The following is a 15,053-nucleotide window of genomic DNA, read 5'->3' as shown; positions in this document are numbered from 1 at the left end:
GATTTACACACGAAAGGATGCCGGTGTTTGAGAAATGCTTCGCTAAAGTCGACTCGTTATTGTTAAAAGAAGCTTACGGTTAGTGCTTCATCTTGCCAAAATGTGTACTAGAACAAAGTAGGTAGATACCCCCACAAATCGAGCTCAATTTTTTTCTCGAGCGCAAAGCACGAGGAAGAAATTTTTTATGTTTTCGGTGGCAAAGTGAGCGAGGGACCGGGAGCTTCCGGTTGGGGCCCACTACCGGAACTGTAAATCAGAAGCGAAGGACTTTGAGAAAGTCCAATTATCGAATTATTACGAATTACGAATTATCCTTTTTTGGCGGAGAAATCTCATCAACTTGCAGAGAAATACATTAGCGCCGATGACGTCATCGCCTTTTGTTTTTATTTAACGAATAAAATGCGGAGAAATGTCATTAAGATAAGGTCATATGCTATTTTTAAGTGGTTAACTGGTTTGACTCGACAGGTTAAATATAGATGACATCACAGCCTTTTCTCTTTACTCATGAATGAAATGAAGAGGAATCGCCACTGGTTAGTTGCAGATGTGATGTACAAAGTAAAGGCCGAATTTATCTGCATGATTTCGCAAAGCAAACATGTCGAACAAACACAATCGAAACACAAACAGTCGTCCTGAATTTTCAGTTCGGCCGTCTCTTTATTAGACGGAGAGACAAGACCAACAAAATCGTATCGTACAACTTGTAAATGTGCCGCCACCCAGAACTATCGTGTGTTAACAGCTATATTCTACAACATAAAATTATATGTTTAGGCAATAGTTTCCGAAATAGTTTATTTCCCTGATGGAGGATGATTTCTATTGTTGGGTGCATATGTTGTGGTTCAATTTTATCCCTTTGGGGTTAAAATTCTATTTTCCTTTGTTTTAAACACATTATCATACATTAGGGAAGGGACTGTACGTTATTTATGGCTACGTGGTGAGAGGAGGGGGGGGGGGGGGTAAAGTTTTCAAAATCAGTGGAAATGGGGGGCTCATTTTTCAAATGCAGTAGAATTTTGGGGAGGTATCCCTTCCTAAAATAAAACAGTTTACAGTTTATCTGCAATAACGGGTATTCCGCATTCACATAAGATGTTGTAAAGTTCTCCCACATTCATAGAACGAAAAAATAAGAGGGCTTCAACTGGATTATTGAGTCGCAGGTCGAGGAAACGTATTTCGTCTTGGTTCAAACCCAGTTTCTCAGCAACAAGCTTCCACTTATCGTCGGTTGCAACTGCAACATGAACAAACGCAACATGAATTGGTATTAATTTATTTACTAGTTTCTTGATTGTTTTTTAGTACCAAGGTAGCATACATATTCTTTGAAAGAAAATGCTAGGCTTTTAGATAATCCGAGATTATGAGCTGGGCTGTGCCGTGGGTACATTGCTTTAAACCATTACCCTTCACTAGACCACAAGCAGCTAAAGGTTTAATTTAACTGTAGTCTACACTGCATGGGCAACCCGGCGACCGTCAAGTATGGACCCTCCATTTTTGCCGCTATTATCTCCCCGGTCTAAACCGGATGTCGCCAAAGGAGACGTTATTATGCCACGGATTCAATGACATGAGAACTGTGAAGAGCTTTTAAAGTAATTTTTAAAAATGTCTAAATCATACCGGTCAAGGACACGCTAAGTTGTCTTTTTTGGGTAAAAGGAATGCTTCTTACGTCAAGGGTTTCAGGTAACAGCGGACCTAAAATCAAACAGGTATATACAATTTATTTTTTCTTAAGTGAGGACATATTATCGAATCTAATTAAAGTTTACCCGTAAAATGAATAATTTGAATAATGCCGAGAAATTAAAGGGGCTGTGTCACGGCAGTCCAGATCATTATGTTTAATTTTGCCAATTACTCGCCCTCAACCGCTATGGAACTTAAAGTAAGCAGAGAGATTACATGTAAATGACGAAGTCAGAGATTCGAGACAAACAAATATGTCTCCTGAGCATTATTTTTGAAGTTGCAAACAGCAGAGATAAACTTTGAAAAACTGTTAGGCTGAACAGGTTTCAAAAACCCTAATTTCAATCCGTTTCGATCGTCTTCAGTTTTGCTCATCCGTGGCATCTGTTGTATCTGTTGTGTCATTTTAACTTTCCTTTAATGGTTTAAGCGGTTATTTTTATGTTTCTCTTGGATTTAACGGCATTTTGTAATACCTAATTTGGCTGAATTTCGTGACACAGCTCCTTTAATCAAACAAAAATGTTATTTTGGTGCGAGAATGTCCTCGGCTTGAGTAACCGCAATATAAGTCGAGGATCCCACTCCAAGGGTTGTAATTTCTCCTCACTCCAATCTTCCTCAGTGATATTTTCTCGTCCCAAAAAACAAGCCTGCATTGAAGGCTAGTTTTAACGGTGGAGGCTGCATGGCCAAGCGGTTACAACCCTGGACTTGTAATCCGGAGTCCTGGGTTCAAGTCCCGCCCTAACCGCCAGCTAGATTTGGTCTCCAGTTGGGAATAGTCTTAAATATGTTCCATTTGAATTTTCTTTCATTAGAGCGATTTTCGTCGGTGAAAAATGTTTTCGGGAAGTGTACGTTATATATTTTATGACTTTATCAGCTAATGAATAAAAAGATCAAAACATGGACTCTTCGTTTTCCTGCCAAAGAAAACCCTAATATGGAGAAGGCATTGTTCGATTGGCCATTCGTGTTGCAGTATGACGTCAAAGGGAAGTATCGTTTGATTTCTAGAAAGTTCTCGGGCATAACGTTTTCCAGCCGAGCGTTCGCTTAACAAACCAAAAGCAGCACAAGTTTGTATCCGTTCGATAAACCAATCAAATCACTCTTTTTCCGTTCGTTTGTTTCTGTTTTGTTCGCGCGTTTTCATTTCAAGGTGATACAAAAATCACTCTTTCCCTGAAAAGTCCCATAATGGAAGAGGTTAATTGAGCATCATTGAGTATTTATTATTATCATTATTATCAACATCATCACCATTAATAGCGATAAAAGTCAACAACGTTTTAAGTAGTTTTTTTTTTTTCACTTAACATAATTAACATTATTATCATGAAGCCAAATGTCCATCCATAAATTGTAACTTCAAAACCTTTGCTGAGCAACAATACCTTCTCACTAGCAACATCTTTCTTTTACTCGCAACACAGGAATGCCGCAGAGAGAAAGTGCGCGAAATTGTTGACCGTCGCAGCTTAAATAAAAGGGATACAGCAGATGTTGGGTCTTAATAGAGTAATAGTAAGAATAGATAACATGAAAATGTTAAGTACTCTTTATAGAAGAAAAAAAAAAAGAATAGAAAAAGAAAAACTGACGAGCAAAATACGTACTCACCAGTAGTGCCAGCAGGTGTAATTTCTCTTAAGTATTTTACCACATCGAGTCTTTCTGAACGCCTAGCTTCTCTTGTCAAGGAGCGGATCCATTTCTTCGCCTCACGGTTTGGTTGTTCGAGCGAGGCTTGATTCCATTCAAGGGTCTCCTCCAGTTGGTGAACAATTTGTTTGGCATCGCACTCCTTGGACGTAAGGTGGTCAAATACGTTGCTACGAACTGCAAGCGCTCTTTCTTTGTTTGCTATAATTCAATTGTTTGAGAAATTGTTAGAAATATTGTGGTAACGGGTTGAGATATACATTTTTTTTCTAGAAAGTGCTGAAGGAATTAGGTTTCTCTGTTGCTGATTGGCTCAAAAACCCAAGGAAAATTCTTCATAACCAGCTCGCGTTGGCCAAATTTGGAATACTTTTGGGACATTTGGAAAAATATGTTAATAGTACAAAATAATCGCGAGAAAAAGGGACGTCAACCGATAAGCCCTGAGGATGAGGTTGCGTTGGTTCGGTATAGCCGAACTACTACCTGAAAACCTAGCAAGAACAGCAAGAATACAACTCGACGGTTGACACCTGCTATTTGAAGAACAACCCCTTGTTATATTGAGGGGGACCGGCAAGAAGTGCAGGACAACCGATTTGACAGTCATCTGACAGGCGCGTCAGAAAATGAGAGTTTTTGTTGGCTAACGATAACAATATCACAAAGGTTATGAAGAAATACAAAATGCAAATACCCCATTGTTGAAAACGTTTATTTGGTCAAAATTAAGAGCACTGTAAGTTTTAGCTCGGTAAATATATTATGACGCTTCTTTTGAAAACTAGACACCATGTCTGCGGCTTGAAATCACTTCTTCTGTCTTTAGTTGGTCTTTGAAAAACAAAACAAACAATACAACACTCAACAATATTCACTTCCCAGCGAGTGAATAATGCTAATGCAAAATTGACAAAGCTGCCATTACTCCAAGTTTTCGCGGGCTTTTTTCCGCTAGATGGTCAAAGCATACCAGTTACATCTTACACAGAACGTATTCGTATGTTATGGCTCAAAACGCAATTATAGTAATATTCATAACGTATTTGCGCGGTAAGCAAAATAAAGTATATTTACACTACGTACGTGTAATTCAAAACGTATATTTACGTTATGACAATGGTTCGTAACGTATAGGTATGCATGCATCATGTCTATAACGTACGTATATTGATGCGAAAATATAACTTAAGTAAGTTTTATAATACCCATATCTTTATCTTGATACCAATAATAATATTATGGTCACCGTCTACGATTATTTGAGTTCTTCTTCATATTTGCATATAATATTTTTGTCATTTTTGGTGTTAATTATCCCGTAGAGGGGAAGGAGGGAGAGGGGGAGAGAGGGGGGGGGGATTGACATTCCTGGGAATTCTTGATGGGGGTGTGCACCCGGTTCTCCAAATCCTGAGCCTATTTTAGAACAAAAATTGTCATCTTTCCGACCCATTTTCAGACCTGGCCTCTATACCCGTTTTCAGACCAAGCCTCTAAGAAAATACTTAGATAAGAACAGCAACAAAAAAGATTTCTTAAAAGTCCTTTTGAATTCGCACACTTCTCTTTCTTTCTTACTCATTTGGAACTGAAACGGCAAATACGTTCATACAGTCCTGTAGTTCCCTCGAAAACCATACCCGATTTCAGCCCAAAATGGGCAAAGTCTTTGCCCGTTTTCAGACCAAAACAGCCCAAAAACCCTACTCTTTGGGGCGGCACATAACTATATGGCTTATATAAGGGAGTAGCTCCCGGGCGTTTCAAAGATTAGATGTGTTATAAACTTACGAATCATTCACATAACTGTTGGCACATTCATCTTACCTTCATCAGACGTAAATGGGTCTTCGTCACATTCACTAATTGCGAGCAGTGGCTAATAAACACAAAATTAAAGTAAGCTGCGTAATTCTTATTGGTTTACAAGTCCAATTTGTATGTGTAATCGAATGATGACGAGTAAAATTTAAAAATAATTTCACGAGTAAACCATTTCATGGAAGACAAATTACGCTCACAATGTATAAATTAACACTATCATGAAATTTCGCGCCAAAAATTAAGAAGTAATTTGTCACCCATGATATTAATATTATAAACAAACTTCACTGAAAAGTTGTCTGTTGTTAAATTAAAATTTGGTTTTTCCGCTCTTCTCCACTTGTATAATAATCTTCTTGTAAACTTAGAGCCTGTTTACATAGAGGTGGGGGACCCCAGAGAAGTGAGGTAACCCGCTTATGTGGGGTAACCCGTTTGTCCATGTAATCTCTCACTTTGATTTGATCTCGTTTACATGATAGGTGGGGTGACCCGCCATATTTTACCTCACCTACCTGGGGTCCCCCACCTCCATGTAAACAGGCCCTTATATTCTAACGTCTGCATTTTCACTATTACAGTTTGCAAAATTATACAATGGAACCTCGATATAACGAAGGGCCAAGGGATGAGCAAAATGAGTTCGCTATGACGAGGCTTCGTTAGACCGAGGTTCTTTTTCATACTTCTTTACTGAGGTAAAGAAAATCGTTCGTTGTACCGATGACTTTTCTGTATAGAGGTTAGTTATATCTAGGTTTCACTGTATCACGGCAATATAATTGTGGTTCCGTATCACTCAAAAATAACTGAACATTAGCTAAACATTGGCGCATATGTTTTTTTTTTCTACTAAACACTGCCCTAATTTGATTATTAGATTTTGTGGCAAATTTGACATGACCTTCATAAGCATCACTTAATTAGCGGCATGACGCGCTACGCGCCACGTGCCACGCCCCGTATTTATTGTAACGTTCTGTTTTCCAGCATATCTTTGATTGTAATCATTACTTTTGGCAGTTGCCTGATGATTGCTTCGCAAGAGGTATGAGACTCTAAGTAGCAATAAATGTTCAATATTTAATACAGTTCCACCAGTCTAGTTATATATAATGTAAATATTTATAATATATAAGTGTGAATAAAACTGAACCGTTGGGAAGAACCATTTGGAAGAACATCGTTAATTCTACCTCCTGGACGTCATCACCTTCGTAAATTAAGGTGCATTCAAACTAACAAGTTTTAAGGAGGTGGCATTATATTACAAGCGTCAATTCATAAATAATGAAGTGGATGGGGCGTTTCCAGAAAATCAGATTTGAAAAGCTCGGAATTATTGCTCTAAGGTTAGTACCTGTTGTATTGAAGAAGGAAACCAAGGTGAAAACTGCATGACCTGCACTTTGGTGCTTCGAGCAACAGCAGACCTGGTGCAAGAGATGTTTTCCGTGTCACTGCATAACTGAGAAACTCTCCAGAAGTGGAGGCACTGTTCTTCATTGCATTTTTTTGCACGATGCGTTTGGCAGAGGGCAACTACCTTTCCCCTGGAACAGACGGGACAGATGACACACATCTCATATTTCATATTTCTCAGCCAGGGAAAGTCATTTCGCATACACTCCATCAGCAAACTTAGTTTCCTACACACCTGACGAGCAAAGACTACCTCATAACCGTCGGGTTGTAAGTCTGCTAAAGTGCTAGGTTTCGGACATGAGTCATCCTTAGAGTTGGAATTCCCTCCTTGAATAACAACCTCAACGGACGAGGAATGACATACAAGTATTACGGAGTAGACACCTCCAGAGGTGTAAAATCTGACAAAATCATGAAACAGCTGGGGCTTCTCTTGCGCCCAGAATCCATCTTTTCCCCATTGAAGGAACTGTGCGACCAGCCGGGGAAAGAAACCTGCAGGGACATGGCCGTTTGAAAATTTAACAAACAGTGAAGGAATCTCAGCAGACTCAATAAGATCATGAACCTCCTGTGGTGGATGAGACATCAACATTGATGGGACAAGATATTCCTTGTTGCTCGAAGCATTGGAAAACCAAGGACACAGTAGGCTAAATCTCTCCATGATAGCAATAAGACTATCTGAGGTTTCTTTGTCCTTAAACAAAGGATCCCAAACGTGCGCCAAAAGTTGTTCATCAAGTATCCCCTCGTTCTCAAGCTTAGACCATAGCTCTAAAAATTTTTTCTCTTTAGGATCATACGGCCTGACGGTTATCACCTTCTTAAATACGTCAACTAACCACTGAGGGTCCAAGATGACGACTTTACATAAATGCACGTTGTCATCAAAATGAATAATACTTCTTAAGTCGTGCAAGTAGTTCATTAAGGTCTCAAACTCGTTGTGGTCAATAATATTGCAAACTTTTAACGCAATATTATTTGCTGATTCCAGAGAAATGCATTTTTCCTCGGTAAGATTTTCTTTTACCGCCTGAAGTGCCTTTTCAAATTGAAGCCACTTAATTGGAACAGCTTCGTTTATGTAGGGTAGCTCTCTGGCAAGGGAAAGCACCTCTTCTCGCAGTCGCATAACCTCTGGACAATCGGAGTTTTTGACGCTGAGACTTGTGTTATCTACGAAAAATACATTAGATAAATGACCACCATACGGCTTTTGTTTCAATCGACCAAAGATCTTACAAGCTAGGTTTCTGGGATTGCCACCACCGTAAGGTATATCAGCATGGGTGCACACCAGGAAAACTGGAGGGAGTTTTTTTAGCAAAACATCTGAGGCAAGAGCTGCCTCTGGTCTGTCGCCGAAAGAAGCCACGGATGTCATCCAAAAATCAAGATAATCAAAATTAGTTTTCAGATGAAAGCGTTCTTGATTTTCTTCATATAGGCCTTGTTTCACCACAGGCTTTGCCTCGTCGTCAGGATTCAGGCTAAGATCATAAACCAAGCAATAGATAGCTCTCTTCGTTAGAAATAATGGGTGTGTAGTGTAATAAACGGACTGTCCAGCAAAATCCCACAGAGTAGAATAGATTTCCTCTTCACTGTCCTCAAAATCGCACTGGAGTAACGTTTCGGTGACTGCTGCTACTTCGTCAGGAACATCTGGATATGGAACGTTAACTTCCTCCTCATTTAGCACTTTTTGAACAGATGAAACTTGGGGTTCATGACTGCCAATAGAAGAAGATGAAAGTCTAGGCGTCTTATCCTCTGAATTTTGTAATGGCTCAACAGGCCTTGAGTCCTCTACTTCTTTGAAATCCTCTGAATTAAAGGCATCTGCCCCTTCCCAGTTACCACCCTCTAACTGAATGCTTTGTCCCTTCTCCTTCAAACTGCACGCAATACTTTTTGCTGTTTGGTAATCAAAGCTAATAGCTGTTTCAGTATCATTGTATTGATTAGCTGTCACTCCTGTCTTCCATGTCTCCGTAGATACTTTGAAATGAGAAGGATCTACCTCTATACCAACAGTGCTATCTTCTTGTGGGTCGAAACAGATTCCTTTCAATGACTTTTTTAAGCTGGTCTTACCCGCACGGTCTTGTCCTATCAGCATTAACGGAACCCTCTTGACTAAAGTTTTTCCATCACTGAGGGCCCTGTTATAGGCTTTTACGGCTGCAATGCCCCGCGCAAGGATCTCAGGAGGAACTGAAAATTTGGACAAGAAAAAATAACATTTATCACCTGATTATTTTTTCGAAGAATGAACTGATATATTTGCTTGTAGTCCTAAAGCGTGTTAAGGTTTGTCAAATGGAAAGGTGCTTTGTGAGATATAAGGGTTTGTCCCCACGTAGTGCCTAAACTTCCCTTACTCACTTTACACATGGGTGATGTTGCCGAAATAGCCGAAAAATGAACATGAATGTAATGGGTCAATTACTAAAATGCGATTGAAGGGGAAAAAAAGAAAGATTCCGAAAGAAAACATTCAGGTTAGTTTCAGTCTTCTGCAGTAACTCTTGACTAGGTTCGTCTCAAGAAACCTTTGATATTTCAGAACGTAAAGCCCTGCAAATGACCATGTATCTCAAAAGAAATTATTGTTATTATTATTTATTCTTTACAAATTAAACAATTACGATTTATTACAGACATTCACAATTCATTACAATTGAGTCTAATTATCGGTTACTAAAACTCATCTTACGGTAAAACAGATCACTATTTTAAATAGAGGAAAAAAAAAAGATAAATAAAGAAAAAAAAAAATAGAAAAGTCCACATAACGACTACAATAACAAACACAAGAAGGTTGCCTGTCTTTTGGTCCTCCGTCTCCCATCTGCCCATTCTCACTTGCACCTTATTTAGCCGTTTTGATTAAATGATTATTCTGAGGGGCATTGTACAGTTTGAAAGTAGCTTATTTCTTCCTAAAGGAGGCTAAGTTATTATTATCGAAAACAATTATTACGTGGCTTTCTGCTAACCTGTTCTAGCTAAAACCAGACTTTGAACTTTCTTGACAAAGCGAAAAAAGTCGGGAAGCTTTTCAATTATTTTCTCTGGAATCCATTCTTTTCTATTCAGCAACTCGTCCCATTCTCTGCAGTGGAGGAAAAAGTCCTTCTGCCGAAAAAAAAAAAAACGCGATAATCCGTTTCGTAATGAAATCATCAAAACAAGTGCATTCAGTAATTCCAATACCTTATACGAGGTCTTGAATGAATAAAACGCACAGACATTTTACGAGCTACGTAGTATCCGGAGCCCCACCCAGGCCATGATTGACAATGGGTATAATGGCTGCGCATGTTATCTACTTACTGACATTAAATCAGAGATTAATAACTTTACTTCATAAAATCACGTCAAACTTTGGTTCGTCCAGTCCAGCCCGTTATTTGTTTCGTAATTCTTTGACAAATTAATAACCTGTCAAAGAGGCAGAACTTCCTTTTATGGTAAATGACTTATTAATAAGAGTTGCGTAATAATACAATGAAACTGGACTTACTGCTTGTGTCTTTTCTTACGTCTTATTTGTAAACTCACGTTAACTGTGTGATTTAGAGATCTTGCTTTTGCTTTTGCGATCACAATTGTCTGTCTAAGGACTACAAAACCAAAATAATTCTCACATTTTCTACTAGGGAGCTAAAGTCTAGAAAAAAAAATCGCTTTCGTGGTAAGGAAGCATTGAAACTAGCTCCTATAGAGAAAGGTAGGCAGAAAAGCATGCTATTGTTTTCATTTTTTCATGCGACTGAAATGTGTCAAATCCTTCGATTTTTTTTTAAACTAATACTTACTTTTGACCGCATTACGATAGTAATCAGCTATTTAACCCGAGGAACGGAATAAGTATAATATCACCCATTGAACTTGTAGAAAATATAGTAACATGATAACTACCGATTCTCTGGTCTCCTCAGTTATTGCATCTCTTCGCCACGAACGTTCTTTCGAAAGAATTATGGTAAATCCTGGACTTATTTCATATTGGGTACGTTTACAACATCGGTTGTAAACAAAATGGAATTCTTCAGGCATATTCTCTCTGGAAAGAGAAATTTCATTCTCATCGACATCTGTCAAACTCAGTTCGGACAGAAATTTTGACAAAGCTTGGGTTTCTTCATCATTAGGCACGTAGTCTGTGTGAAGACCAGAATCTAAAAAAGGCAAATAACACAATGTAAGGTCTGGAACTACAACTTAATATAGTTAGAGTCGATCAAGTGATGGTAAAGCTGCGATCTCAATGCATGTCTCATGTGTTTTTGCAGGGCGCATTAGCTTAACTTTTCTGAGAGTGTTAACTGTCTTTTCTGATAATAAAAAACTGAACAACAATCCATTTGACCGCTTTTCGTTATACAAGTGACGACCTATGCGCCAAAAGGTACCTTGTTAAAAAGATAGATAGGTATTCCTTCTTTGCACTAGAAACATGTAGGTACCAACGATCTCCCTTCCATTCATTCCTAGGTTAAACTATATAGGAGAGTTATAGTTATAGAAAGTATAGCTACTCGATGTCCTCATACTTCACAATCAGCTAACAGTTTTGGGATGAGACCAAAAAGCTACCTAAAAAAGCTTGTGACAACCAAAGTTCCGCCGAGAGACGCAAACAGAAAAATAGTTTTTATCGAGATTTTTAAGGCAGCCCCTGACCAAATAAACCCAACATGCTTTTAGAGCATATAGAAACCCATTTGAGACGTATATGGAAACAGTCGGTTGTTGGGTGCTCCTGATTAGATAATACGTTTGACCTAGCTTATTGCAGGAGGGAAAGATCTGAAAGCTGGCTATACAATCCTTTGGCTTACCCGACCAGAATGAGTCGCCTATGGCCTTTCCACATTAATTAACGAGTTCTATTGTCCTTGTTGTATTTCCTCTGTCCATACCACGGAGCTCAGTGCGCTAACCGCGCGCAATTTAATTTGGGCAAAGGTAGTCACTGTTAGTAGTAATGGTGAAGATATTGAAACGGATAAAATGGAATCTCCAATTGCCTTGTCAGTCTCCCGTCCCTTTTAATTGGAAACCTTAGTTTCTGTTAAACTGATCACAGTCCCCTATTTTTTCGTGAGATCGTCGAGATATAGCGCCTTAGCGTTAATGGCGGCCATCTTGATTTTCAAATGTACCGAGGGGGCGGGCGTCGAGGATTATACCGCCAGGAGCTAAGTGTAGTTTTGACACTCATGCAAGATGGTAGCACGTGACGCAAACCGCTCGATCTCGACGAACTTACAGAAAAATAGAGTACTGTGAGAAGTCTAAGCTTCTGTTCACTCTATCGTCTATTCAGCCACATCATCGATATCGTACCTGATTGACCGCGGACAGTCAGTCGACAATCAAATTCGCAACCAGGAAAGAGTATGTCTGCCTGCAGGTAGCTGCGAGATGGTACGACCAGCCATCCACGGCAACGTGACTGCATAGCTTCGTCCTTAAAGTGTATCTCTTTCAAGATGTTTTTTACGTCACTTAACGGTAGGGGAATATCTTCCAGCCGTTTCCCGACGTTTTTCTTTGCAACCCATACCTACGTCATAACACAACTGTATTTTGTCATCTAAAACCTTTAACATTGAGGCATGCAGGAAACCGATTCTGAAAACTGCAGCACAAAAGCAGTGAGTCAGAAATAAGGTCATGAACTGCTAAATATTAATTGAAATGTTATTACTTTTGATTGATATTAATTAACATAGACATTTTAAATTCCATCTATTAACAGGTAACTGATTCGTAGCTGTTCACGCCACAATGAGATTGTGTCAAGGGAACTCCACTTTATTTATTCCTTCCAATCCAGTAACCATTAGAAAGGATGCAGTCAAGTTTTATCCCACTTATCGGCCTTAACCTCCTAAGACTAAGTTTAAAAAAAGGATTATTTCCAAGGCAACTAATCATAACTTTCATCTTTTCTCGGGTATATTGGCTATCACTGGAGGTTGAAATCCCGGCGAGCCTGAAAAATTTATTTTTGCCACTGCATGGAATATACCCGACGTTTACCTTACACCTAATTTGATGTCCGGATGGTGTCAAAAATGTCAAATCATGCCTCGCTGCATAATCCACATATTCCTCAGGGGTCTTGTCGCAAACGTTTTCTTCGAATATTTTTTCCTCGAGATTTACCACTTCTTTAAATACAACCTTCCAGCTATCTCCACCTGATTGTCGCAACTTTTCTGTTACCTCGTCAATACTCCATTGTCTGTCATTAGCTTCCTCTATACAAAGAATTAACAACATTGTCGAAGGTGTTACCTTTATTAAATGGAGGTGAAAATCTGAAGAGCCTATTAAGTAACATAACTATCTCCTTGTGCGTACTTCGTGGTAATGGTTGGTTACACTTACGACCTTCTTCCAATACTAGATCAATAAAGTTTCCCAGACGTCAAGTAGGGTAGGCTTACACCAAAATCATGAGCGGGCCAACTCAAAGAAAACAAAACCCCGGAACAATAATGTCCTAAACAAAATCTCCTCAACCTACAACCTCCAAAATTTGCCATTTTTACGAAGATTAAAGATCAAGTCTTGCAACGAAAAGTTATTGGTTCATTAAGGATGTTTCTTTAGGGATTTAATCTAGCTCATAAAAAAGAAAAAACAAATTGTTTTACATCATAATCCAAAGATGGAAGAAAACGCTATAACCTACCTTGGTTGGCTCCTCGGATCATGCCTGTCCCAAAATGACACCACATCTCGGCTCTGAGATACTCTTTTGAATCAATTTCTTTTTTGACCATGCGTAGTGCATTTAAAGTATCAATCTTGAGTTGTGACAAATAGGCTGGGTCATCATTTGGACTGCAACAGTCCTAATAGGAAATGAAATGAAATTTTTAAAAATCACTTGAGTTTATAATTCTAAAAGATTTAGGTACGGTGGTCTACTCAATTAACACGTTCTAAAGCCAAATGTGATGAATTCTAAAATGGCCTAATTCTGGTTAAAAAAATAATAAAATAAATAAATAGCCATTAGAGCAGTGCGTTTTTCCCCATTTGATATAGTCGGCTTCAGTTATGGCTTCAGTACTTCAGTTCTTCTGCAAATCAACGTCCTACTGAAAAAGATGTTGACCAAATCTTTCTTTGGTTACGGGATATGACGTTGGGATATGAGGTTAATCCATTAAAATGTACATTTGTAACAATATCTCTTAGTCTTTATGTTTTAAAAAAACATTTTAAATCTTTTTACCATTTAAATGAATCTGACTTCCCAGGTGTGTTGTGGTAGTGACGGTAAATTAGACTCAACAAAGATTTGAGATAGCACAATGTTAGGAGCTGACACGTAATGATTCCTTATTTCTCGCAAATCTGACAGGAAGAAATTTCCCACCTGTGGTTCATGATCCTGGACCGGCGTCAGTCGGTAGTAGGTACGTGAATCTGAAAGCAATGTGTCATCGGTATGAACTCCATGTGCTATTTTCTCCAGCTTGAGATTGCAGTCGGCTGGAAGATAGCTACTATCGATGTAGCAATATGAGTTTTTGAACTCATTTTCCAAACCCCTCAATCTAGCTCCTACCTACAGGAATACATTCAAAAGAGTGGATTTAAATCAAAAGGCTAAAATTAACCTATTAAATGAAGGTACCATCCCTCAGAGCAAGGTTATGTGAATTATAATTACTTACGATGGCTATTTTAATATGAACTTTTGCCTTTTGTCTTTGTTCTTCTGTACCACTGACAATGTACACCTCTCTGTCTTTTCGAATCACCTTTGCCCCTGTTTGACTGCTGATTCTTTTTAGGTTACTGCCCTTCTTACCAATGACTAAACCTTTGTATTCTTCTGGAATTTCCACTAGTTCATCAGCTGAAGATTGTTCAGGGATCCTTTTCTTTAATTTCTCCTGTCGAAGGAAAAAAGGCCGTCACGCAAAAAGTGCGTTTCCACTTAGACACAAGTAGAGACACACATACACGCAGAAAACATCATTGGAGATGAAGATCGCCTTATCAAGCAACACTTTTACCTGGGAGGCTTCGACGAGAACCTGTCGAAAACTCATTCATAAACTTGGGTTATATTTTTATTTTTCAAAGAAATGTATGTCTGGGCACAGGTAACCCAGGCTCTGTGATAGTACCACAGTACGGTTCCGGTAAAATTACAGTGTTTGTATGGGCTAAAAATACCATCCTAAAATTTCTAGGAAATACTAAATAAAGATCAATGAAACTTACTCTGCAGTTAATTGTTGTTTTCCTTATTGCTCCAACGAAGTTTCGTGATAATTTGCAGTAATTTGTTCAAATTCACTCTATATACAATAATAATATACAAGGTAGGAAACACGAGATACCATTTTCGCCGACATGCTCTAATT

General features: G+C 38.7%; 1 protein-coding gene across 1 annotated transcript; it reads right to left on the bottom strand.

Moving 5' to 3' along the window:
• Positions 1-801: 801 nt before the first annotated feature.
• Positions 802-14,735, bottom strand: LOC140932078 (uncharacterized). The gene is made up of 13 exons (XM_073381736.1): positions 14,700-14,735; positions 14,355-14,576; positions 14,054-14,245; positions 13,357-13,523; positions 12,703-12,907; positions 12,004-12,223; positions 10,573-10,832; positions 9,648-9,786; positions 6,575-8,862; positions 5,218-5,269; positions 3,346-3,588; positions 1,648-1,725; positions 802-1,255 (listed from the first exon to the last, which is right to left on the bottom strand). Exons 1-13 carry the CDS (start codon positions 14,733-14,735, stop codon positions 1,068-1,070), a joined length of 4,290 nt encoding a protein of 1,429 aa, XP_073237837.1. The 3' UTR covers positions 802-1,067.
• Positions 14,736-15,053: the final 318 nt, after the last annotated feature.

This window comes from Porites lutea, chromosome 3 (assembly GCF_958299795.1).
Source record: "Porites lutea chromosome 3, jaPorLute2.1, whole genome shotgun sequence".
NCBI classification, from domain to species: Eukaryota; Metazoa; Cnidaria; class Anthozoa; order Scleractinia; family Poritidae; genus Porites; species Porites lutea.
Note: the sequence above shows the minus strand (reverse complement) of the source record. Positions and strands in the feature narration are given on the sequence as shown.

What these genes read in the sequence shown, in the direction of transcription:
- LOC140932078 (XM_073381736.1), bottom strand. Translation starts at nt 14,735, where the DNA reads ATGAGTTTTCGACAGGTTCTCGTCGAAGCCTCCCAG. An exon ending in TCTGGTTTTAGCTAGAACAG is followed by an intron (nt 8,863 to 9,647) that starts GTTAGCAGAAAG and finishes CCAAATTTTCAG; the next exon opens with TTCCTCCTGAGATCCTTGCG. An exon ending in TACACCTGCTGGCACTACTG is followed by an intron (nt 1,726 to 3,345) that starts GTGAGTACGTAT and finishes GTTTGATTTTAG; the next exon opens with GTCCGCTGTTACCTGAAACC.